The 26,597-nt window shown below is 37.2% G+C and overlaps 3 protein-coding genes and 1 long non-coding RNA gene across 4 annotated transcripts in view; all 4 read left to right on the top strand.

Moving 5' to 3' along the window:
• LOC110013423 (uncharacterized) overlaps window positions 1-26,597 on the top strand; it is a 401,209-nt gene that overhangs the window by 363,355 nt on the left and 11,257 nt on the right. The window lies entirely within an intron of this gene.
• LOC101171776 (uncharacterized) lies at window positions 977-26,365 on the top strand. The gene is made up of 5 exons (XM_023965678.2): window positions 977-1,135; window positions 7,561-7,758; window positions 7,947-9,833; window positions 22,356-22,577; window positions 24,245-26,365. Exons 1-5 carry the CDS (start codon window positions 1,093-1,095, stop codon window positions 25,648-25,650), a joined length of 3,756 nt encoding a protein of 1,251 aa, XP_023821446.2. The 5' UTR covers window positions 977-1,092; the 3' UTR covers window positions 25,651-26,365.
• On the top strand, window positions 1,477-4,434 carry LOC144986724 (uncharacterized). Its single transcript, XM_078934631.1, has 2 exons — window positions 1,477-2,607; window positions 4,305-4,434. Exon 1 carries the CDS (start codon window positions 1,689-1,691, stop codon window positions 2,535-2,537), a length of 849 nt encoding a protein of 282 aa, XP_078790757.1. The 5' UTR covers window positions 1,477-1,688; the 3' UTR covers window positions 2,538-2,607; window positions 4,305-4,434.
• On the top strand, window positions 14,525-16,698 carry LOC144986745 (uncharacterized). Its single transcript, XR_013650602.1, has 2 exons — window positions 14,525-14,719; window positions 15,175-16,698. It is a non-coding gene; the product is annotated as an uncharacterized LOC144986745 (long non-coding RNA).

The raw sequence follows: 26,597 nt of genomic DNA, 5'->3' as shown, positions 1-26,597 counted from the left end.
TGGGGAGGGATTGTGTTTATTTATTAGTTGTCGGTGTGAAAGAATCATTAGGTATGACAAACACCCATGTTAGCCCAAAGCAGTGGAAAAAAATCAAGTCATGCCTGTAAAACAACACATGAAATCCTACAAAGTGAAAGCATGTCAGGAAATGTTTGCAGGGACTGGAAATCTACACTTTACAAGTATAAAAGGCAAAAACGTACAGAATAATGATTAGATAAACATGTGACGGAGGGTTTCAGAATTACTAAAATCATTAAGGTGCAGATTTTACTTTTTCATTTGAATAAATTAGAGTAGAAAAGATGTGTAGAAACCCTTAATGTAGTTCTTAGAGGGAGAAGAATTGTTCCTCTGTTAACTGTAAATAACAAAACAATATGTTGATCATACTTCAGAAAGGATAAATTCATCATAATCATCATCAGAATATCATCCTTTGCAAGAGATATCTCATTGCTAAGATCAATAGTTTTACCACTAAAATTACAGAATGAAAATAAAATTCCTACAAGATTTTAAGGATTATTTTTCAATAATTTTTAGCCAAGTCTGTTTGACTTTGGGGGAAACAGGCAACTCAATGTGGTATAGAAAGTTATTTTTTGTACTGTCATGAATATCACAGTAGGTATTATTTTGTTGTAATTGTAAGTTTTTTGTTGTTGTTGTTTTTTGTTTTTTACATTTTGAAAGAGAACTCGTTTATCCTGGCTTTATATATATATATATATATATATATATATATATATATATATATATATATATATATATATATATATATATGGTTAACTTAGATAATCAAAAATATCATCAAAGTCAATTACTGGAATAAAATAAAAAATCAAATTGAACTGCTTTCGTTTATAAGAGATAGATTTAAAAGAAAAAGGCAGTTTACCACAAAAATAGACATTTGTGCGTGAATGTACTACGTATGCGTGTCCACTAGGGGGCGGTAATGCGTCGTTATGTAAGTAGAAACAACAAGCGTTTCCGGTTTGGCGCTCTGTTTATCAACGATTAGCTTCTACTACAGCAGTGGAAACGTCCAGTGGTTATGAGGAAGTCTTCCTTGAAAAGATATTCATGGAAATCTTCAGGAACCAAGAGTTGAACGCACTGAGGATCGGTATGTAGTCCTCTGACGCAGAAACCAGACATTTAAACCCTGTTTCCCAAATTGAAGTAGTAACGAAGCACAGACACAGACACAGTAGCTTAAAAAAACAAAAACTCGCAGGACTTCAAGCCTAAGACTAGAGTAGAGTAAGACTAAGAGGTCAGTTTTTATACGAGTGAAATTCTGCAGCATACAAGAGGGGAAAAAACACAGCTAGCCATCTTTATCTATTTTTTCCTCTCTTTTGCCTTCTACTTTGTCTCTTGATGAACTCTAAAAAGGACAAAGTAACTTTGCATTCTGCTCAAAATGTTACTGTTAAGGGAATAAACCCACTTTGACCGGGGGAGGAGGCAAGATGGCGGAATGAACGAACGTACTTTGCGGGCTCCGGTGTAAGAGTTTTTTTTTCTGTCCTTGTTTGTGAGTTTTTTTTTGCATTCTATAACCAAGAACACTGAAATTTTTTCTAAGTTTCTATTTAAAGTTTGTGAGAGGAATCGCGGACTACCGTAAACTTGTTTTTTTCTTCCTTTTGAAAATCGAAAGTAAGCTAACCGAAATGCAAATGGACGAGCACGACTATTATTCCCAGTCCGATATTCACGAGATGACTGAGGAAGCTGTTGAAGTCACTACAGGGGATGGAGAAAGGTCCAAAGAAAAGTTAGTGAACCTTGCACACACTCCAGTCAAAGCACCTCATCCTAAAAAGCAAAAGAAAGGGTGCGGGCAGAACTTGCAGGATGAAAGTATGTTCGAAAGAATTATGGAAGCCGTGGCCGCCCTGACGGAGAAGGTCGACATGCAAACGACCAAAATGGACGAACAGACAGCCCTACTGAAAAAGTTTGATGAAAGAATTGATGCCAACTCAGAAGCTATAAAAAGGAATAAAGGAGTTCTAGAACATCTGGAGAAAAGAGTGGCTGAACTTCAAGGAGACAACAAGCGGCTAAGGGAAGCGGTGGCTGAGCATGCCCGCTACAAACGGAGGTGGAATCTGCGGCTGAATGGTTTGGCTGAGAAGGATGGAGAAGACATCAGAGAAACCGTCATCGGCATCTTGACCAGGGTGGTTCCCATCGGCGCGGACCGCCTGCGAGAGGCAGTTGACACGGTCCATCGGTTGGGAAGAAAGGGGAGCGCGGCGACTTCCAACAATATGCCGCGGTCGATAATCCTGCAGTTTGTGTCCAGAGTGGTCCGGGATGACGTGTGGAAACGGTCAAGAGAGGCGAGAGTCTGCAAGGAAATGCACATCCACTTCAAAGAAGATTTCTCTAAGGAGGACAGGGAGGCGAGAGCCAAGCTGTGGCCGCTGGTCCAAGAGGCGAGGAAGAGGGGTCAGAGAGCGTTCCTGAAGGAGGGGTACGCACTGATCGACAATCGAAGAGTGGACCCTCAATAGATTACAGTCAGTGAGAGTTAGTGTTCTGTCAGTTCATGTTCTTGGTGAAGAATGCTCATTGAATTGTCTGGTAAGGACAATATTGTTCATTCCTGCACATCTTCTGCGGTTGCTGTGCTTTTGATAATTCTTAAATGTTTTCTTTCATTTCTTTAAACACTAGGGGGCTTAAAAACAATGTTAAGCGAAAAGCTATTTTTTTATTTTGTAAGGAGCAGAAAGCTAAATGTGTTTTTTTGCAGGAAACCCATTCAGTTGAAGAAGATGTAAACTTCTGGAAATTACAGTGGGGTGATTCTATTTATGTCAGTCATGGGACCTCTCATTCAGCTGGTGTTATGATACTTTTAAACAAATTCCCGGGAAAAGTTATTAACCATTTTGGGGACACTTATGGCCATTGGTTGATATTAATATTTGAGTTTAACGGTGAAATGTTTATTTTGGTTTGTGTATATGGTTATAATGAAAGAGCTAAAAACAAAACACTCCTCTCAGACTTATGTAAACAAATTCTAGACCTTAAACATGCTCATTTAACTGATAATGTCATAGTTGGAGGTGACTTTAACCTGGCGCCAGACCTTTGGTTAGACAGACATCCACCTAGAGCACAATGTCACAAGTTTGATGATCTGGTGGTTGAATTTATGAATGTTGTCAATTTAGTTGATTATTGGAGAATTCTGAACCCAGTGACCAGGCAATATACATGGTTTAATGCTGCAGGAAATGGACAATCTTCAAGGTTAGATTATTGGTTAATATCTTCATCATTAGTAAAATATATTGATAAATGTTCCATTTCTGCTTCCCCCTTAACAGACCACTGTGTTGTTTCTTTATCCCTTCAATGTAATCGGTCAGTAACTGATTTAATTCAAATTTGGAAATTCAACAATATGCTTTTGGAAGACTCCTGTTTTTGCAACAAGGTTAGAGAATTAATAACAGAAGTGAATGTCTTGGACATGTCACCTGTGAGTAAATGGGAATGGTTTAAGTTTAAAATTAGAAGTCTTGCAATTGAATTTAGTAAAAGTGCTTTAAGATTGAAACGTCTAAAACAACAAAATATTTTAAGAAATATTAATGACCTATGTAAAAAGATGGATTTGTCGACTGAGGAATTATTAGAATTAAATAAATTACAAAGCGAGTTAGACATTTTGTATATTGAAAAAGCTAGAGGTGCATTTGTGAGATCCCGAGCTCGCTGGATTGAAGAGGGAGAAAAAAATACCACATATTTTTTTAATCTTGAAAAACAAAGGCAATTAAAAAAGCAAATTAACAAACTATCAGTAAATAATTTTGTTTATGAAGACCAAAGGGAAATTAACAAAGAAATACACACATTTTACTCCAATTTATATAAGTCCTATCATTCCGAAGCTGACAGTGAAATTTTATTCGAAAGCATTGAAGGATTGAACCAAAACATTGACTTAGAATTTAAACATTTTATGGAAAACGATTTAGACATTGAGGAAATGGATGCTGCTGTTCTTAAGATGTCCTCTGGGAAATCTCCTGGCTTGGATGGTTTAACAGCAGAATTTTATAAATTCTTTTGGACTGATATTAGACGTTTGTTACATGAAGCTTTTCTAGAATGTATCTCAGCAGGTAGCCTTTCTAACACAATGAGACAGGGGTTAATCACTTTAATCCCCAAACCTAATAAAAATACTTTATATTTGGATAATTGGAGACCAATTACTTTGTTATGCAATGACTATAAAATTTTGGCTCATGTTTTTGCAGAACGTCTAAACAGAGGACTGAAGGATTTAGTGGATGAGTGTCAGTCAGCATTCATTAAAGGAAGAAATATCCATAATCACATCAGGTTGGTAGTAGATTTATTGGATTATTGTGACTTTGTTGACCCAGATAGTTTAATATTATTTCTAGATTTTTATAAAGCATTTGACACATTGGAGCATTCCTTTTTAATTAAAGCCCTGAAATTTTTAGGATTTGGTGATAAATTTTGTAATATTATTAAAATGTTTTATAATGATATTTATAGTTCAGTTTCCTTAAATCCAGGAATTACTCCCCGATTTGTAATTAAAAGGGGTATCCGACAAGGTTGTCCCATCTCGCCCAAACTGTTTATATTAGCCACTCAGTTATTAACCATCCTCATAAAACATAGTCATGATATTCAAGGTATTTCTATTTTTGAAAAGCAATACAAAATTAGTCAGTTTGCAGATGATACTGCTTTACTTCTAAAAAACGATGCAGAGGTTGTTAAAGCTCTAAGTAGGCTTCAGTTATTTTCCAAAGCATCAGGCTTGAAGCTAAATATTTCCAAATGTGAAATCCTCCCCGTTCACTCGTGTCAGCACCAAACTATTGAAGCCATTAGGGTTGTTCATGAAGTGAAATATCTGGGTGTGTTATTGTCTAAAAACACATTAAGGAGGGAAGAAGTCAACATTACAAATCGATTGTTTGATATAAAGAAAAGTTTAAGTCGATGGTTGACAAGAGATTTAACTGTTTTTGGGAGAAATCTGTTAACCAAAGCAGAAGGCGTCTCTAAGATTATTTATCCCTGCTATTCCTTATACATATCCCCTCCAAACATTAAGAAAGTTAACTCTATTATTTTTCAATTCATATGGAAAAACAAAACACATTATATCAAACGTTCCCAACTGGTCAAAAGTTATGATAATGGTGGCATCAATGCTCTAGATTTTGAAGCTATGGTCGGTACTTTCAGGATTAATTTTTTAAAAGCTCTTCTGGTTGATAGTAACTCCATGTGGTTTCATATCCCAAGATCCATTTTTAAACATTTAGGAGGCATAGACTTCCTTTTGAAATGTGATTTTGAAGTCAACAAGATTCCATTCATTTTGTCCAACTTCCATAAACAGGTTCTTCAGTTTTGGAAAATGATATTTATTCACAATTTTACCCCCCATGGATCAACATTATGGAATAACAGAACAGTATTAGTTGGTAGGAAATCTATATTTAAACAGGATTGGTTTGACAGAAACATTCTTTTTGTTACAGATTTAACTGACAGTGACGGTAATTTATTGACTTTTTCTTCATTTATAGATAAATACAGTCTCACCTGCAGCCTTAAAGAATTTAAAAAAGTATGTCGAGCTATTCCTGCTGCTTTGATTCATTTAATAAAGAACACTGTTTTTACTCCTCATAGAACAATTATCTCATTACCAAAATTACAGATTAATGGATGTAATTTCTTAGATTTTAAACTAAATAACAATCTTTTGAACAACTGTTTAAAAGAAAGAATTTATCATGTCCATAATCGAGCCTCTTTTAGATCCTTCTGTTATTCCAACAGCCAATCTCTGTTAGTTAAAGCACACTCAAAGTATATTAAATGGCCTGTTCTGCCCAAAGTAAAAGAAACTCATTTCAAAATAATAAATAAATATTATCCTGTCTCCGATTTTCTTCAAAGCAGATTTAAATTTGACGTAGAATCTTGCATTTTTTGTAACTCCAATGAGGAAACACTGGAACATTTGTTTTTTTCATGCGATTACTCCAAAGAGTTCTGGACTCAAATAAGGAATTGGATTAATTTAAAACTGAATATTCCCCCTTTTGGTATTTCTGATGTCATGCTGTTTATGGAAAATATTGATGATTCTTTCTCAAATTTCATTAATATCATCTTACTTTTAGGAAAATACCATATCCACTGTTGCAAGTGGAGAGGTTCCAAGCCCTCCTTCCCAGGTTTTATTAACGATTTTAAATTATATTATTCCTCACTGAAAAGATTACAATCCTCGGTAGGTGTTAAAAAAATATCTAAACAAATTTCTTTGTGGCTTTTATTCTAGTGTCTGTCCTGTGCTATCATTTGGCTCCTGTTATTTTTTATTTGTATTTTTTGTAAGTGTTTCAACACTTAATGTTTATGACTGAGAGTATTTTTTACCCCCATTAGTGTTTTTGTATTTTGTGGTGTATTCATCCTCTGCTGGAGTTTGTATGTTTTGTATTTGAAAAGTTCAATAAAAAAAAAAAAAAAAAAAAAAAAAAAAAAAAAAAAACCCACTTTGACCCACTTTTTTGTATCGAGAGTGTGAATCATGTGTCATCAATGAACAGGTTCTCTCCTCTGCACTGGAGACCCACTGCTGGTTGACCCCCCCCCCCAAAAAAAAAAAAAAAACTTTATTAAAAACTAAATACAAAACAATACAACAGGTAAGTAAAAACACTATACTGTTTACTGTGCAACCTGAAGATTCTTTAATCAGCATTACAGCTCAGAGGTTTATAGAGAATATGACTTTTCTGTAAATATGTCATTTCTTTAAAAATATTTTCTTGTGGGCTTCATATTATGATTCACATCTAGATATAATACTGTAAACAAGGTTGATTTGGACTATTTATATTTGTGAATGTTTCTCTTTGGGTAGTTTTTTTTGTCTGTGTTTGCATTTCTACACATGTCCACAAGTTTAGCATTCCTATGTTTCTGAACCTTCTCTGTGTGAGGAAAATAAACATAAAACATTTTTACAGCTGGCAAAAAAAAGACCTCATTTATAATCAAGATTTTCTTTATTAAATTCAATTTACAACTCCAGACCATGATCTTAAATCTCTCCACGTTCTTCATTGTTAGTTTATTATACTCTCATCAAGGCCCCAACTGCCACCGGATTTAGTTTTTTTTTTTTTTTTTTTGCTAACGGTCCACTCTATAGGTATAGAACTAACGGGGCCTCAGACTTTTATTTTGGAATTCTCAGAGGTTGTTTTGAATTTTGCCCAATGTTTGGACCTCTGTTGAATGTAAAAGCTTAAATTTAAACATTGTCACCCCCAAAAAGGTGCACACACTTTGACAACCACAACGCTTTAGGCTTTAGGCTTTAAATCTGTAACCTCCTTTGAAGGATTCAGTCCAGGTTTGTAGTAGATTTGGCAATAGAGCGGCAATATGTGGAAACCCAGTATCAAACACTAACTGCTTTCATTTAATGTCAACTTCACACAGATGTTCCACAGCTGCATGTTTGGGGGGAGCAGGAGGTTGAGGAGGAGATGAGCTCCAGTCTGGATCAGGAGGAGCCAGAGCCTCCACAGATCAAGGAGGAAGAGGAGGACCACTGCAGCAGCCAGGAGGAAGAGCAGCTTTTAGTGAAGCAAGAGATCAAATCTGAGTGTGAGGAAATATTTGTAATCCAGTTTGAAGGTAAGATTCATCCTCTGAAGATCAGAGAATGGTTTGATTTATAAATTGTTGGTTTTCATAAAAATGTATTTGGAGTTTTTACATTGTGGTGCTTAGAGGTGGTGGAGTTTAGAGCAAGCGCAAAGTGACACAAAAATTCAGATCATTCAAACCTTTACTGGTTTCCCCCCAAATCTTTGTTCCTGCAGACCCCTCTGAGAAAAATACCTGTAAAGAAGAGACGGATGATGAGCAGCAACTTTGCAAGGAAGAGAGGAGCTCCAGTCTGGAGGAGGAGGAACCAGAGCTTCCATTGATCAAAGAGGAGGAGGAGGAGGAGGAGGAGGAGAACTGCGTCAATGAGGAAGGAGAGCAGCTTGAACTAAAGCAGGAGATTAGTGCCTTTATCGTCACTGATGTTAGTCCAGACATATCTGGAGAAGCTTTGAATCAGTGCAGTAATTTCTCAACTCAGATGAAGAAACACACAGAGGAGAAGAACTATTCATGCGAGATATGCGGAAAAGATTTCACCGTATCCTCCAGATTAACTGTCCACATGAGAACGCACACCGGGGAGAGGCCCTTTCTTTGTAAACTATGTGGTAAAACCTTCAAGCATAGCGGTTCTTTAAAAGCTCACACAAGAACCCACACAGGCGAAAAGCCTTTTTCTTGTGAAATATGTGGAAAGAGTTTGATGAAAAATAGTTCTTTGAAAGATCACATGCGAACTCACACAGGCGAGAGGCCCTTTTCCTGTGAAATCTGTGCAAAGGGTTTTGTCAAAAACAGCTCTTTGAGAGACCACATGAGAATTCACACGGGTGAAAAGCCCTTTTCTTGTAAAACATGTGGAAAGGCTTTTACCCAAAACAGTACTTTACAGCATCACATGAGAACTCACACAGGCGAAAAGCCCTTTTCCTGTAAAATATGTGGAAAGGCTTTCTTCCAGCCTTACATATTGACCAATCACATGCGAAAGCACACAGGTGAGAGGCCCTTTTCTTGTGAAATATGTGGAAAGAGTTTTATCAGAAACAGTTCATTGAAAGATCACATGAAATCTCACACGGGCGAGAGGCCTTTTTCCTGTGAGACGTGTGGAAAATGTTTCTTCCAGCCGTACAGTTTGACCAATCACATGCGCATTCACACCGGCGAGAGGCCTTTTTCTTGTGACATTTGTGGAAAAGCTTTCACTCAAAGCGGTTCCTTGCAGCATCATGTTAAAATTCACACCGCTCAGAGGCCTTTCACCTGCGACACGTGTGGAAAAGCTTTTACGCAGAACAGTACGTTGCAGCATCACATGAGAACCCACACAGGCGAGAGGCCTTATTCTTGCACACTGTGCGGAAAGAGTTTCAGCCGGAATGATTCTTTGACTTCTCACGTGAAGACTCATACGAGCGAGAGGCCTTTTTCCTGTGAACAGTGTGGAAAGCGTTTCATCAAGAGCGGTTCTCTAAAAGTTCATATGAAGTCTCACACAGATGAGAGGCCTTTCTTTTGTGAAATATGTGGGAAGAGCTTTAATCGAAATGCGTCCTTGAACATTCACCGGAAGTCTCACACGGGCGAGAAGCTTTATTTCTGCAAGACATGTGGGAAGCGCTTCTTCACGTCTTCTTCCTTAACCGTCCACATGAAAACTCACACAGGTGAGCGGCCATTTTCCTGTGAAACCTGTGGAAAAAGCTTCAACCTGAGTTGGTCTTTAAAAGCTCACATGAGAACACACACGGGTGAAAGGCCTTTTTCTTGTATAATATGTGACAGAAGTTTCACCTGCAGCAGTACTTTGAAGGCTCACGTGAGAACTCACACAGGGGAGAGGCCTTTCACTTGTAAGATGTGTGGCAAGGGCTTCAAGCGAAATGCTTCTTTGGAGGCTCACGTTCGGACTCACACGGGCGAAAGGCCTTTTTCATGTGACATGTGCGGAAAGAGTTTCACCCAAAGTGGTAATTTGACGGCCCACATGAGAACGCACACAGGCGAGACGCCCTATTCCTGTCAATTATGCGGAAAAAGCTTTGGCCGAAGTTTTTCTTTGTCGGCTCACATGATGACTCACACAGGTGAAAAATCCTAGATTTATTTTTTAAAAAAAGCTCATTGTATATTTTGACTGTGTGATTCTAAAATTGCAGTGTTGAAAGTGTCCATCAATGCAATAATACAGGTGTCATTCCTGGAGGACTCCCGCTGAAGTTTCCAGTATCTCTGCCCCACCTGCTGCTGATTACTTGCAACAAGTTAACTCAGTGCTTCTCAATTATTTTTTGCCAGGCCCCCCCTAGGAAAAGAAAATGTTTCGCGCCCCACCTGACCCCCCCCCCCCCCCCCATAACCCCCCCCCCCCACACACACACACACACACAGACACACTCGCGCGGTGACAATACATCAGGTCAGTATCTATAAAATTTGTATACCTAAAATTGTATCTTTTAACACTAACAAAAGAAAAAAGCAAAATAAATCCACTTTCAACAAATATTAACTTTATTTAGCCACAGAAACCCTGTTCTAGTCTAAAACAGAAAAGAAGCTGAAAGTACCTGAAATAAAAAAAATCTGTCATTCCTTATTTAAACTAGAAACATTTTGACCAACTGAACCATTTGATGCTGAAAAAAATAATTCAATCAATAAATAATATTAAATCTAAATTGATCTGAAACATTAACACAGCAGCACCAATATATTTAACGTTTTTAGTCTGAAGAAATAGGTAAAAACGTGCTGATTTTTTTTTTCTAAATGACGGATTGTTTATTTCTGATCTCATAAAAGTGCAGCTGTTTTCCTGCATTACCTGCTGTCTTTATGTCTGTCTGACACCAACTAAACCACAGGCAGACAAAGAAAACATGGATGGAAAATAAAGACACGTCATCAAAATGTCTACAATAGTTCATAAAGAATGACATTGTTAGCATGAGCTTAGGAATCTAAGGGCAGCGGTGATCTTGGGCAACAGGCAGCGGTAGCAGTGGTCCGCGTGCCCCGATTCCCCTGGCAGACAGGGCCCACACCACCCCTCCCCTTTCGTTCTCACTCGCGCAGCCGCGGACAGACAGAACAGACAATAGGAACCGAATAGTGGACCAGATTATTTTCCAAGCACTGAGCCGCTGTCACCGCTGCCCCCACGTTAAATTTGCGCACCGGACAAACCTGTGCCTAAAACCGCCACCACCGCGCGCCCCCCCTGGCATCGCTCTCGCCCCCCCCCCTGGGGGCGCGCCCCACTATTTGAGAAGCACTGAGTTAACTAAACAATCAGTAATGGTTACTGAGAAAACAAACAGGTCATTGGAGTTAACCCATGACCAAAAAGTGAAATATTCACTTAAAAGAGAAACTTTAGAGGCAGAATTCTTGGAGGGAGGTTTTTATGATAAAACTTTTGTGTTTGGATTTGGTTTTCAGAACCTGCTGAGTCCCTTTAGAGATCACGGGTTGCTGGAGCCAACCCAGCTGCTGTTGGGCAAAGGCGGGGTACAACCTGAACAGGTCCCAAGTCTGTAAGCGACGACTCATTACATAAAAAAAGGTTTTAGGAGTTGCTAGGATGATAGCATTTGAACTCCGTTGCACTTCACTGGCTGCAGAATTGTGTATACTGTAGATGTTGTATATTTACATATATTTGTGTTCAGATGATGACGGGCAGCGGTTTCTCTTTAAATAAAGGCACGGCATCTGCAGAGATCTTGAGTTATAATCCATGAAAATCTATAAAAAATCCTTGGATTTTATTGCAATTGTTTATGGCTTGACCACTGTAAGTAAATGATAAGGCATTTCTAATATAACTTATGTGTATAAACATAAATAAAAAATTGCATGTTCAGATGTGAGTTTTCTTTTTTAAGAAAGAATCGTCCTTTTTTCTGATACTTTTAAAAACCTGTTGGATTGATTTTCCTTTCATAGCATATTTAAAGCGTTTTAACTATTGGTAGATAAAAATATGTTTAACCACTTTCATGATAAATGTATGAAACAGTATGTTAGTTGACCGTAAGCATACTTGAATTTAACCTGGGGAATGGTGTGATAATAAACCGGATAATCATCATGACAGTCTGTCTGCAATGTTTTAAAAGTTGTGGCATATGTGTAAAACAGCCCTCCACACAGACAGCTTTATCATCATATGTTTAGTTATTTCTAAATTGTTCAGCTTCCCCCAAAAATCCTGATTAGATCTTTACTTCCATATATTTGACTAATCGAAATCTGCTACAGGGACGTCATGAAAATGGAAAGTTTGTTTGTCGTGCACCTTCTTGTAGTTCATTTACCTCTTGAATATGAAAACTACATGGCTAGTAAAGTTGTAAACCAGCAATAACACAAATGTGAATTTTAAGCTGTTAAAAGTTATAGCAATGTGGACAGATTTTTGCTTGCCACTAGGGGGCGGCAGTGAACTCCTTTACCTTTAAAGTGTGTTTCGTCACTTTCTGTTTTAGTGTTGTTTTTTTAATTGAACTTTTCAAAGACAAAAGAAAACGGTTTGGAATTCCTGAAAATTGTTGTTCTTTTTGTCATGTGGAGATTGAAACAACTGAGCATCTTTTCTTTGAATGTTTTTATTCTGATGTCTTTTGGAATAGTTTACATTATTGGCTTTTCCCCAAGATTCCACTTTTAGCAGACTTTTCTATTAAGGATATCATTTTTGGGTTTATTTTAGAAAACAAAAGCACAGAACTTATTCTGAATGTTGTAATTATTTTGGGTAAATTCTATATACATAAATGTCTTTTCCTTAAAATCAAACCATTTTTTTCTACATTTCATAAAGAACTCTGCTCTTTTTTTTCATCTGTAAATTTCATGGAAAACAAACTTTCTATGGAACTTCAAAGTATCATATGTAAATTGAAGCTTTTTGATAGCCCCCTAAACTAAGAATCATTACAATGTCTATGTAAACCCCCCCCCCCCTTTTTTAAATTTACTTTTAATTTATTTTTTATTTTTATTTTATTTTAATGTCTTGTATTTATTTTATTTTTCTGTATCATTGGAAAAAAATTATATTGTTTTATTCTGCATTTGTTGTTTGTACATGTCCAGTATTTTTTTTTCCGCTGTTTCCATACTTTGCATAATTGTATACAATTGTCTCAAACTGTTAACCTCAATTGTCTTTTTCAATAAAAAAAAAAAAACTTTTCAAAGACAAAATACAAACTCCATCAGAGGATGAACACACTACGAAATACTCAGATGTCTTCAACATACAGTGTTAGAACACTTACAAAAAAAAGAAAATAAAAAATTTACCAGGAGCCAAATGATAATACAGGACAGAAACTAGAATAACAGCCACAAGGAAATTTGTTTAGATATTATTTTAACACCTACCGAGGATAGTAATTTTTTCAGTGAGAAATAATATAATTTAAATTTGTTAATAAAACCTGGGAAGGAGGGATTGGAACCTCTCCACATGCAACAGTGGATATGGTATTTTCCTAAAAGCAAAATTATATTAATGATATTTGAGAAAGAATCATCTAGATTTTCCATAAACAGAAGGACATCAAAAATACCAAAAGGGGGAATGTTCAGTTTTAAATTAATCCAATTCCTTATGTGAGTCCAGAAATCCTTAGAGTAATTGCATGAAAAAAACAAATGTTCCAGCGTTTCTTCATTTCAGTTTAAAAAAAAGTGCAAGATTCCACATCTAATTTAAATCTGCTTTGAAGAAAATCGGAGACATGAAAATATTTATTAATTATTTTGAAATGAGTTTCTTTAATTTTGGGCAGAACAGGCCATTTAATATACTTTGAGTGTGCTTTAACTAACAGAGATTGGCTGTTGGAATAACAGAAGGATCTAAAAGAAGGTCGATTATGGACATGATAAATTCTTTCCTTTATACTGTTGTTCAAAAGATTGTTATTTTGTTTGAGATCTAAGAAATTACATCCATTTATCTGTAATTTTGGTAATGAGATAATTGCGCTATGAGAAATTAATACAGTGTTCTCTATTAAATGAATCAGAGCAGCAGGAATAGCCTTGACATACTTTTTTAAATTCTCTAAGGCTGTAGGTGAGATGGTATTTATTTATAAAAGAAGAAAAAGTCAATAAATTACCTTCACTGTCAGTTAAATCTTTAACAAAAAGAATATTCCTGTCAAACCAATCCTGTTTGAATATAGATTTCCTACCAACTAATACAGTTCTATTATTCCATAAAGTTGATCTATGAGGGGTAAAATTGGTTTGTAGACTTGTAAGAAAATTTTCACATTTCTCGTGAAAAATTAAAGGTTGGACGGATGGAAACCGTTAGTAAAGAGGAACCAAACTTTTGCAAAATTGGCACACTGAACTAAAAACCTGTAAAAACGTTCAATCTAATTGAATGACTTACAATTCAGGGAAAGAAATAAAAAGAAAATCTTATTATTTTTTTCCACTAAGGCAGTTGTGCTTAAGTTAGTGTTTAAATGTACATAGAAAAATCATACATGATCATGTACTCTACATATTAAACTTTGGGTGTTTATATATATTAAAATGATATCTTATAAAAGTTTTGATTATTATAAATAATGATGTTAATTCCTTAGATATTCTTTACTTATCTTTATGGTACTTCACTTTAAAATGACCTTGTGAATTGCAGATTTTAGTTTTAATTAGATCACTTCAAACAGTCAGTAGCGATACTATAATATAAACATACACTGTGTTTTATTTTTTAAAAGAGAAACTATTTTGTCATTTTTGATCACAGATGTTCCACATTAGCATGTGTCTGAGAAGGGGGAGTTTGATGAGAGGAACTCCAGCTTGGATCTGGAGGAGCCAGAACCTCCATGGATCAAACAGGAAGAGGAGGACCACTGCAGCAGCCAGGGGGAAGAGCAGCTGTAACTGAAGCAGGAGATCAAATCTGAGTGTGGGGAAATATTTGTAATCCAGTTTGAAGGTAAGGTTTATGATGAAGATCATAAAATAACAGAAAAATGCTCTATGAATACCTGTTTAGTTAAATTTATAAAATGAAAGTTTTAAATGCCTTTGGTTTATTAAGTAACTGTGTGTAGTTCACTGATGATGACTGTAATTTGGCTCAGATTATTCAGCTGTTTGGCAGTTAATGCTTGTCTGTGTTTATGCTGCTCCTCCTTTTCATGTTGAGATGAGTGTTTGTACCCCATACACCTCATCCAAACAGAATTTTACTGCATGCTTTAGTTGAAGGTAAACCATAGAAACAACAGGGAAAATAAAGCATTCATACACAGTATCATTTTATTTTTTCTATCAAACCAAACCATTTGGGTTATTTAAATTTAACGATAAATTGATCGTTTTACAGAGTCCTTATGTCTCATATTTCAGATGTTGTCATAGTTTCCTCCTGAATCTTTGTTCCTGCAGACCTCTCAGAGAAAAACATCTGTAAGATGGAGACTGATGATGAGCAGCTTCTCTGGAAGCAGGAGAGGAGCTCCAGTCTGGATGAAGAGAAACCAGAGCTTCCACTGATCAAAGAGGAGGAGGAGGAACACTGCATCAATGAAGAAGGAGAGCAGCTTGAACTGAAGCAGGAGACTGATGCTTTCAAGGTCACTGAGAATGATCAGGAAAAGATGGACTCCAAGAACCAAGTGAGGACCCAGGTCTGGAAGCAAACAGATCAGAAACAGTGATGCTGTGACCGTCCCGCTGGACTCTCCTTTAGATGAGAACTCGCATGCCTGTGACACATCTGGAAAGGTTTTTACCCGACGTGGTAGTTTGACAACTCACATAAGAATTCACACAGGTGAAAAGCCTTATTCGTGGGAAATTTGTGGAAAAGGGTTCATTCGACGGTGTCACTTAAGCCATCAACCACCAAGGTGAGAGGCCTTTTTCTTGCCAGATATTTCAAATAAATTTCAGTTACGCTTACAGTCTAGCTACCACATGAGCACACACACAGGTAAGAGGCAGCATACCTGCAAGATATGTGGAAAATGTTTTACTCAGTCTTCTACTTTAACTGTCCACTTGAGAACGCACACAGGTGAAAAGCCTTTTTCTTGTGAAATGTGTGGAAAGGGAAAGGAGTTACTTGACTGATCACTTAAGGACACACACAGATGAAAAGTACTTTTCTTGTGATGTTTGTGGAAAAGCGTTTTGCCATGCTAAAAGTCTTACCTACCACATGAGAACTCACAGAGGTGAAAGGCCCTTTACTTGTAAAATGTGACGAAAAAGTTTTACCCAAAACAGTAATTTAGCTGTTCATATGAGAACCCACACGGGGGCGAGGCCTTTTACCTGTAAATTATGTGGAAAAGGTTTCAGTCGAAACTTTTCTTTAGCAGCTCATGTAAAGACTCACACAGGTGAGAACATGTAATTCTAACTGTGCATCTAGAGAAAAGTAATTTCTTTAATTAAATCAGAAACGTTTTTCAACATAAGGCCCACTTACTACATACATCTGGTAAAAGCTTGATTTTATTTGGGTAATTATTATTATATTGTCTAAGTTAGATAAAAATTGCTCTTTAATGCACACAACACTCTGCTGTAACATCTGTCTGAAAGTAATTCTGTTTTATAAATAAAGCATAAAGAGATCTGAGAAATTTAACACTTAAGTGAAACATGAAATCAGGAGGTTTTTGGGTACAGTTCAGTTAAACTTCTGCCTTCTTTGAACTAACTGAAAAACTAAATTGAAAAAATAATTCTGTAGAAATGTGTACTATTTTGCTTAATTCCTAAAATATTTTGTTCTTAAGACTTTAACATTATTTTTCTGTTTGAAAATGCCAGATAAGAAATTTGTATTTATTTATTTTTATTGCATTACACGTGCTTGGTATAAGCCAACTGAAAAGTTTTTCTTCATTGTTATTTGCTTATTAGCAACAAAAAAAATGAATAAATAAAATCTGAATTTTTATTATTATTGTTTTTTTTGTTGCTTTGTAATACACATAGTATACTTTAAACCAAAACAAGACCGCAACCCCAAAATCAAGGTTCAGGGTTTTTATATGTTTAATATCTTTTTAAAAAGTTGATAACAAGTAATCCCTTTCATCAGTATTTCTAGCAGTGTCAGTCCCCAAGAGTTCATTGAAATGTTCTATTTTCTGTGCTTGTAACGTTTTGACCATATTCCACATGATATTTTAACTTTGTTCTTCTTTTTTTGTAAGTGTTGTTGTAAGTGTTTTTCTAAGTGTTGCTCTGTTTCCAAACATTGTTTTTGTACACAAACAAACACAAGTACACATATACATGTAACCATTGTGGATAAAACTAGTCCTAATTACGCAAAATCATAGATTTCTGTCGACAATGAAATAATTGTTATACTCCATGCCGCTAGGTGGCAGTATGAGATCCAAGCCGCAGCGCAAACCTTTTTTTTTTCCATTTCCGGTTTTTGGTGCTAGCCGTTTAGCTCGATAGCTGTAGCTTTGGAAAATATTTCTAGTTTAAGGAAATTATCCTTGGGTAATTTGCAACCTTATGGAAATCACAAGAAAGAAACGACCAACCTTTCAAAGTATCGGTATGTGACTTTTTAAGAGTCTGATGCATCGCTAAATAACTGCACAAGAACTGCGTATCGCAAAGAAACCACATGTTAATTACTGAGCTCTCTTTGATGATGAAGAATAACGAACAAAAGGTTTGATAAAGCTCAAACGTCCAACCTACTAGGTCATTTTGGAATAATGGGACTAATCCATTAAAAAAGTAATGATTCATGAGAATACAAAACATTTAAGACTTAATTCAACTGTGTTTCTTAAGCTGATTTGATTGGTTCAACTTAAATTTCAATCTGTTTTTTCCATTTCATTATTATGGGAAAGACATTCAGATTCTGAAATCTATAACATAATTAAGGTTGTTTCTAGAAACTCTAAAAGTTTCACTATCACAGTACTGCAGGGCTGCCTATTTTTTAAATAACACTCTTAAGAGTCAGACTCTTAGATATTAAGTCATTCTATACCGTTGCGTGTGGTTTTGTGAAAGTGTAATAGGGAAGTAATGCACCACAAGGTAAAAAAACAAACAACAAGCCGAAATTATTGAAAAGTAATTGCAAGTAATTTAAAAATAAACAACTTTTTATAGACAACCATTGTCTGTAAAAGAGAACAAGATGTCACCCATAGAAAATGGTTTACTACCTGCTCAACCAAATGAAGTCAATTTAGTTTACATTTATTCACGATACGCTGCCATTGGATTCCAGATAAGGTTAGTGAGCAGTGATTGATAAGAGTTGATCTGAGTCAAAGTTTTTTTTCCATTCAACCTTTCTATGGCAACTACTGTCGCCAATCAGGAGCGAGCTTGTTGGAAGTCCACACCCCTACCCCTGAAAGCAGGCTGAGGAGAACCTGTCAAAAAATTCAAAGGTCAAGATGGGGGCCAGTAGGCACCACATGCTTTTACAGACGCATCTGTGTTTAGCGTGTTTATAACTTAACTAACGTGTGATAAAGAACAAATATCATGAAAAGAAATTGGGAATAATAAGAAGATGTTAAGAAAAATGTGTCAGATCAGCAGTTGTTATTCTGACCAATCGAATGACTGAGTAATGGCTGTTTATTTCTCCATTGGAGTCTATGGGATTTTGGCTCCTTGGAGCCTGCAGGTACTTCCTATAATACAGTCTATGACAGCAACAACTTAATCATCCACCTTAATGACACGAGAAACAAACACTAAACTACATACTCATATTAAGACAAGCGACAAGGTCTATAGCACAATTCAGTTTCAAACTCTGTGTCACTATTTGTTCTGGATTGTAACTTTTTGGAGGCTTTGAGAATGTCATGTGATGTCTCTCATTTGAAACATGGCTAAAGGACTCCCGTTTTAATTGTCATAATTGATAATAATGTTCTGTCCATAGCCAAACTGTTCCTGGTCCTGGTTTTGTTTAAGCCCACTTTCCATTTGAGGGGACCAGCACCAGGAACAGCTTTGCAGTGGTGGCAAGCCTGTGGACCAATCTTTGTCTTATCTTGTCAGATAAGAACGCCATTCCAATGATTTGAAAACCCTTTGAATCGGATCAGCCAGATCACTGCGTCAATGTTGCAGCAGAGGGGTGGGCGCCAGAAATCCATAAAAACATTGTCTTCTTGAAAAATGTGCATTGTCATGTGCTTTATCGATACCTTATGATTTTTAATTCTGTCTGATAAAAACTGGGAACCGGATATTGATAAATCATGTAATAAAATGGTTATAGTATAACGGGGTGGGATTATATAAGTTCGCTTCCTTCCACTCCCTTTCAAGCAATATTTATTAATATGTCTAATTATCATACACTTGATTAGTTACTGTATGAATGTATAACTGATGATTATATTGCTTTGGTGTATTATTTCTACTTACGGTAATTGCTTGAAATAAACCATTTCAAATCAAATCAAATCGAAAATGTCTTTCTATCACTGATTTACAGTGGGAGGTTGTTCTTTAACCCAGTTGAATAAAATGCACTTTCATTGTAGAAAAAGGAGTTTACTAAGTAACGCAGATTTATTCTTTATTCTGGATCTTTACAAAGTTTAAGTTTCTGTATGGATCTGATTTCTTTGGTGACACACAGCCAGAAATGTGAAATCTTTTAACAACTCCATAGACGGTGTAAATAGGTACCAGTTGATCATTTAAATGTAAGGTATAGAGGTGATCTGTGTGAGTCTAGCTTATTCAGGGTTCTACATTGTCTTCATAAAATCTTATACCGTTTTTTCATATCTGTTGTTAATAAATCCTGAGGGAGTAGATCATGTAGTCTCTCAACATGATTCATCATTCAGACTTTATCATAGACACTATGACACTAAGCAGCGTTAGAAATAAGGGGAAAAAATGGCAAGTAATATTTGGTTGTCCTCCCCAATTTCTGGTTGTCCTTTGATACCAATATTCAACAGCAACTTTCTTCTATACATCTAATATCAACTGCCTCTTATGATGAACATTTAAAAAAACTCTTTGAATATTAAAAACAAACATTTTACGAAATATTGAAGCATCTGGTTACACAAAGTATTGCCATGTAAATCAAATACTGTTACGGTCAAATGCAAATACTTTATCATACCCTATAATATATCAGAAAATTGATGACATTAACCGACACTGTAACCTAATGAGTATTTTTAAAATTTAGAACACTTGTATGGACTGGGACTAATACAGCATTCCAAATATAAAGTAATAATTATACGTGATGAAAAGTTATAATATGATAAAACATCTTTTTCAAATAAACACATGTGTAAATGATACCATGTTTACATTGTGCGCTGCAGTAGCAGTAAAGACTAATATCCCTGATCTTTTAAACAAGACATGCAGGTGCAATGTTGTCATTTTGCCATGTTTTCGGGCGTACTCGGTTCGTTCGGAAGTCACGTGACATCGTTCGTTTACACTCGGACATCGGCTTCCCAAAAGCTTTGAAAAATAATCGAAAAATACCAAAATGTTGAATAAAAGACCAGGTTGCCACACGGACAACCATCAGGTTCATTTTTGGTTGACCCTCCGTGAAAACTGGTTGTCCCGGACAACAGGATAACTGCTTATTTCGGACGCTGCTTTGATAAAGTTTACGTATATTTATAAACTTTGTAGTGAGATTTTGCGTAACTTGGTTTAGTCAGTAAGAAAATGGACCAAATGGCTCTTTTAGTTTTAAAGGTTGCAGACTCCTGCTTTAGCTGTTGCATTAGTGATGCAGTTGATAGTCATCTCACTATTGAGTTGGTATATACTATACCAGTTGATAGTGATCTCACTATCAACTCAAAGGGATATGAAAGTGGAATATTTACAATGAATCCATGTTGAGCTAAAATTCATCTTTAAGCCCACTTTGTCCCTTTTGGGGTCATTGGGCTGCTGGAGCCTATCCTAGCCACTTGTGGGCGAAGGGAATGGACATCATGGACAGGTCGCTAGTCTGTCGCAAGGCCCCACTACTATAAACACTTTATTTACACAATTTAGAGTAAACAATTAACCCATGTTTTTGGACGGTGGGAGGAAGCCGGAGTCCCAGGAGAAAACATGCAAACTCCACACAGATGTTTAGTTTCAGGTCCCCCAGCCGGGACTTGAACGGGGGGCTTTGAGGCAACAGGTGCTCCACCGTGCAGCCCCAAACTATAACTGATTAAAAAAAAATTTTTTTTTAGCCAGCCTGGAGTTTATTCATGTTATCCTGGGAATAACAATGGGTTAATAATAATGGATTCATGGGTTGAGATCAGGATCAGAATAATTTAAATTCAGATTTCTCACCAATATTTGAGTTTGAATTATTATTATTATTAATTTGTTTTTTTGATCATTCAAACTTAAACTCAAATTATCTCCAGGACCTGGAGATAATTTGATATGACCTGAATATGACCTGAATAATCTCCAGGGTGGCTTTTTAAAAGTTAATAAAAATGAAAAGAGCCAAATTTGAATGGGCCTTTGAAATGAAGTGATCCAAACGATGGGCTCCCTCCAAAGAGCCTTAAATCCCATCTCAATAAGGGGGAAATGGGTGAGACGCTTGCACTTTGCACACTGTGCAGAAAGCCGATTGGTGCTGTTCAGGGGAAAGGTGCGCGCTCTGTACTCCCATCCTAGCTTTTAGAAATGAGAAATACAGAAAATCAGAGTGTAGTTAGTGTGGACACCCCACAGGCACGTTCGTCTCACGTGCACGCCCCTCGCATAAAGCATTTGTGCGGTCAGAGAGCCAGTGTGCACACTTCACTGCTGACTGGGGTATGACAGCACCCTTACAAAGACTTCACCATGCTCTTACAACACGCACGACAATCGCACGTTTGACGCCCTAAAGTGGCCGAATGAGCCACACAGGAACACAAAGACACACCGGTCGCACCTTAAGATACGGTCGCACTTGTTCCAAAAACCTGCAGCGTGTGACTAAGGCTTCATGGGCCAGTATTTCTGCGCTGCTCACTCCGGAGAGCCATTTAATAGAAAACATTTCTTTGCATTTCTACAATGCGTTTATGAAATACTTCAAATGAAATAAACTTTTTGATAGGCTACTAAAATTAGTAAATAAGATTTAGAACTTTTTGTCAGGGGATGTTTTCCATGGCTGCTGTTTCCAGGTATGTATTTACTCAGAATACACAGCTGGAAAATGTGAAATCAGACTAGATGGACTCTTGTTGTTGTTGTTTATGAGTGAGCGACTCAGCAGTGAATTATGTGCACAGTGTCCACATCCACGTGAACAAAGATCCCCACTTATTGTAATTGAGTAATCACCACCGTCTCTGCAGGCCACATTTATGGATCCCAAAAGTGTTTCTTTAGCCACAACAGATACATAAAAATAAACAGGAAAAAAGTCACTTTAGTTGTGTCTCAGCATGAGAAATAGAGGTGTGGCGTGAGACTGAGAGGAATCAATCAAATGCGTGAGAGTTGTATGGATTGTGTCTGTGAAGCAGTGAACTTCTGCAGTTTGTGTCTTATTCAGGTTTTAAAGGAGAAGTTTATTTTTCTTTGCTTTTTGCTTCCAGATGCTCAACAGAAGCACGTCCGTGAAGAGGATGAGGATGAATGGCAGCTCTGTAAGCAGGAGAGGGCCTCCAGTCTGGACCAAGCAGAACCAGAACCTCCACAGATCAAAGAGGAACCGCAGGAAGCGTGCAGTGATCAGGAGGACGAGCAGCGGCTCCTGAATCAGGAGGATGTCGTGAAGGTGGAGTTCAAGACTGAATGTGAAGAAACGTCTGAAGATGGTGAGTTCAAGGAATCGACAGTTCAACCAAACTCCATGTAGAACTTGATCAGGGTGTCTGAAGTAAAGCTGGACAGAACAGATATGTTAAATGGTTTGTGAAGTTTTCAGCCATGTTTCCATCTGAAGTTAAAGAAAATGAGCAGCAAAACTCTCATTTACATGTACATGTGAGTGTGTAGGATCAGGTTTGTTGAAGCCGGTGGTCGGTAAGCTGGTTCACAGAGGGAAAGACGGTGGCAGGGGATGAAACGACAATAAGCACTTGATCTGTCGTCTGTTTGTATCTTTTGGATTTGAAAAACAAATCGAGTTTGAGTGATCATCTCCTCTCACAATGATCTTTTTCCCCCTTTGGCATCATAAGGAAAAGGTCAATCACGCAGTGCTGTTAATGTGACCCCGCCCACCTATAGCTTATAAATACTGCGCGTTTCCCGCGTCAGCATTCTAGTAAATGCAATTTAAATGATAAATGAATGCGCATCACAGGAAAAGGAACTAAGTTTTGCTACGGTGAGATGAAAACTTTGTAATAATGATCCTGTGATTTTGAAACTGTTGCTGATGATTGACAGGTGGGGTGAAATGAGTGTCTGTGGATAGAACATGAGCGTACCGTGTGCGTGAGTCATGGGAAAAGCGCGCCTCGGATCCACGAGCTGCACACGTTCATGACTGCACAGCTATGACATTTATGAAGTCATTATTTCAGTTTGTAAAGTAAAAACCAAACAAGGTCTGATTAAACCCAGACTTTCTTTCTGTTCTTCCAAATGTCAATATGAAATGTAAACCGGTTTTTAAATGAATACTACAAATGATCACCACGTCATTTACTGCTGTGGAAAAAAAAGAAGAATATTCAGTTGTGGAAAATTATAATACTATAATTAGCAAACTAAGGAAAAAGTAAAACTATTTGATTATACATGCAATAAAAGCACCATGACAGAATGAACTTACATTAAGTTACCCAGGCCTTGTTTCATAATGTCACAGAAAACGAATAAGCCAAAATACTCTCGTTTTTATGTTAATGGTTGTAAAGTTCTTAGAAATATTGATGGTATTTTGTTCTGACGTTTCCAGTCCTATTAATGTGGGAATGACAAACCACAAATGCAGTACTTATGGTTTCAAACAAACACACCTGAAATATTATTTCACTTTGAACTATTTTCCTTGTGCAATATTGATGTGAAAGCACTTTTTTTTTTAGTTAATGCCAAAATATGTTTATAAAAGCTATTAGACCTGCTGTTTGTCAATTCAATCAGATTTGGGATACATTGGAAATGTTTTTGTATTTTTTGTATTACAGTTCCCATTAGAGTTGGTGAGGAGAACATTTTAAATCGGCGCTTCGTGTCATAAACGTTGTTGATCCCTGGTTTAGGCTATAGAAAGGAAAATAATTCTGCAAATAAACGCAGCAATGTTAAAACAATCTGGTTAAAAATGAAAAACAGCTTTTCACAGCATTTATTCTTGCCTATCAGCACATTTAAGATGTATAGTTGGGGGGAGGCTTGACCGTGTAAACGGAATAAGTGCATTTCTAGAGTACATTCTTGTTTATTGTCATTCTCATTCATGTGTTCATTTGCGCCATGTGTGTGGTTTTTCTTCATGCTTCATTTCCAATGTCTTGGCCTTCTCCCACAGATGTTTCACAGCGGTATTTATGTGAGGAGCAGGAAGACGAGGAGGAGGAAGAGGAAGCTGAGGAGAAGAGCTTTAGTCTGGATGAGGAGGAAGCAGAGTCTCTGCAGATTAAAGAGGAGCAGGAAGAATTCTCTATCAGTGAGGAAGGGGAGGAGTTTGAAGTGAAGAAGGAGGCGGAGGCTTTTATGACCCCTGAGGATGATCAGGAAAACATGGACTCCAAACCAGAACCAAGTGAGAGCCCAGTCCTGGAAAACAAAACTCGGATCAGAGACGGCGATTCCGTGACCGTCACCCTGGACACTCCTTCACATGAAAGCTCCCATTCCTGTGACACATGTGGAAAAGTTTTTACTCAACGTCGCAGTTTGACGACTCACATGAGAATCCACACAGGTGAGAAGCCCTACTCATGTGACAAATGTGGAAAAAGGTTCCTTGAATCTTCAACGCTAACTGTCCACATGAGAACGCACACGGGCGAAAGGCCCTATGTTTGTGACACGTGTGGAAAACGCTTTAGTCAGAGTTGCTATATGGCTGTCCATAAGAGAACCCACACAGGCGAGAGGCCATATTCCTGCAAAACATGTGGAAAATCCTTCTCTGCCTCCTACAAACTGACCGTCCATAATCGCTCTCACACAGGCGAGAGGCCGTATGCCTGTGAAACGTGTGGTAAAGACTTCCGGGACAGTTACGGCATGACCAAACACATGAAGACTCACACAGTGGAGAGGCTGTTTTCCTGCAAAATATGTGGAAAGGGGTTTAATCAAAGCAGATACCTGGCTGTTCACATGACCATTCACACCACTGAGAAGCCCTTTTCCTGTGAAATATGCCAAAAAACATACAGCTACGCTTACATTCTGACCAAACACATGAGGACTCACACCGGCGAGAGGCCCTTTTCATGTGAAACCTGTGGAAAAAGCTTCTTTGATTCTTCTTCATTAACAGTCCACATGAGGACGCACACGGGCGAAAAGCCTTTTTCCTGCGAGATATGCGGAAAGGGGTTCAGCGCATCGTCCAGGTTAACCATTCACATGAGAACACACACAGGTGAGAAGCCTTTTTCCTGCGAGTTATGTGGAAAAAGCTTCAGCCACGGTCAAAGTCTAACGGTGCACATGAGGACGCACACGGGTGAGAGGCCCTTTTCCTGTGACGTTTGTGAAAAATCCTTCAGCCTAAAGAGTTATTTGAAAGTCCACAAGAGAACCCACACAGGGGAAAAGCCCTTCTCTTGTAAAATATGCAAAAAGGCTTTCAGCCACGCTTGCAGTTTAAACATTCACATGGAGTCTCACACAGTCGAGAGGCTGTTCTTTTGTAAAGTATGTAGAAAAGGGTTCAATCAAAAGACTGCTTTGACAGACCACATGAAAACGCACAGGTAGGCAATACCATGTACATTCTGTGGGGACGGTTTCATCACATTTCTTTTTAAAGTCAAAGACAGTTTTAATGTGCATGACAATTACACTAAGCACACACAATAATGACCATTGTTATTGGATTTAAGTTGTGATTATGTTGTATTTTTAGTGAAAAATTTTAGGAATTAAAAAATATTTGCAGCTTTTGTGTGTTAACATCTGCTCCTAAAGTCTTGAGGCAAACCATGATCAAGTTTGAGATTCATCATGAAACATTCATCATGGAGTCAGACAAGTTTTTACAATAAAAGTTCAGCTAAACACGGCCTTAGGTCTTGGTTTTCCTCAAAGTGAAGATTTCTTTTTTATCTGCAGATTAGAACATAAGGTGCCTGAATTCCCTGACGATCCTTACATTTCTTTGCTGTCTTTTAAAGTTTTTTAGGTGTACATTTTTTAAGAAATGCTGCATGGTTTAAAAAAAATAATATAAATTTGATCGGAAAAACTTCTATCTGGAGGAATGGCATCTTGTTTTCCCCTGAATGAATATTTGCTCTTTGTTGCCTGTTGTAATTAGCATAGCTCATTTGTGATGTTAAAATGGTTTCTTTGTAATCACATTTTAATATGTAACTAAAAACTGTTATCAGGTGGACGGCAATCTTGAGATAGTTTGTTTGAACCTTGATTGACTGTATGAACTGTTTCTGATAATAAAAATCTTGCACATTGACATTTTGCTGTTTGGAATGTTTTTGACGCACAATAAACTTTTTAAAATGAATGTTTGACTTGAACGTGAACAATTTTTTTCCCTATGGTTTTATTTCTAAATCCTCATTCTGATGGTACCTCCCATGGACTACAACACGTGTCAAACTCAAGGCCCGAGGGGCCAAATGTGGCCCGCATTTCATTTTATGTGGCCCTCGAGGGCATGCAAGCTTTTAATTTCTTAAAATAAT

This window comes from Oryzias latipes, chromosome 17, assembly GCF_053564925.1.
Source record: "Oryzias latipes strain Hd-rR chromosome 17, Olatipes_Hd-rR_3.1".
In the NCBI taxonomy this organism is placed as follows: Eukaryota; Metazoa; Chordata; class Actinopteri; order Beloniformes; family Adrianichthyidae; genus Oryzias; species Oryzias latipes.
The sequence above is the reverse complement of the archived record's forward strand: the minus strand, read 5'-3'. Positions and strand labels throughout refer to the sequence as shown.

Bases quoted from the DNA above. Each gene is read 5' to 3' on its own strand.
- LOC144986724 (XM_078934631.1), top strand. From the start codon at position 1,689: ATGCAAATGGACGAGCACGACTATTATTCCCAGTCCGATATTCACGAG.
- LOC101171776 (XM_023965678.2), top strand. From the start codon at position 1,093: ATGGAAATCTTCAGGAACCAAGAGTTGAACGCACTGAGGATCG. The intron at 7,759-7,946 runs GTAAGATTCATC...TTGTTCCTGCAG, and splicing joins ATTTGTAATCCAGTTTGAAG to ACCCCTCTGAGAAAAATACC. The intron at 9,834-22,355 runs CCTAGATTTATT...TTTTGCTTCCAG, and splicing joins GACTCACACAGGTGAAAAAT to ATGCTCAACAGAAGCACGTC.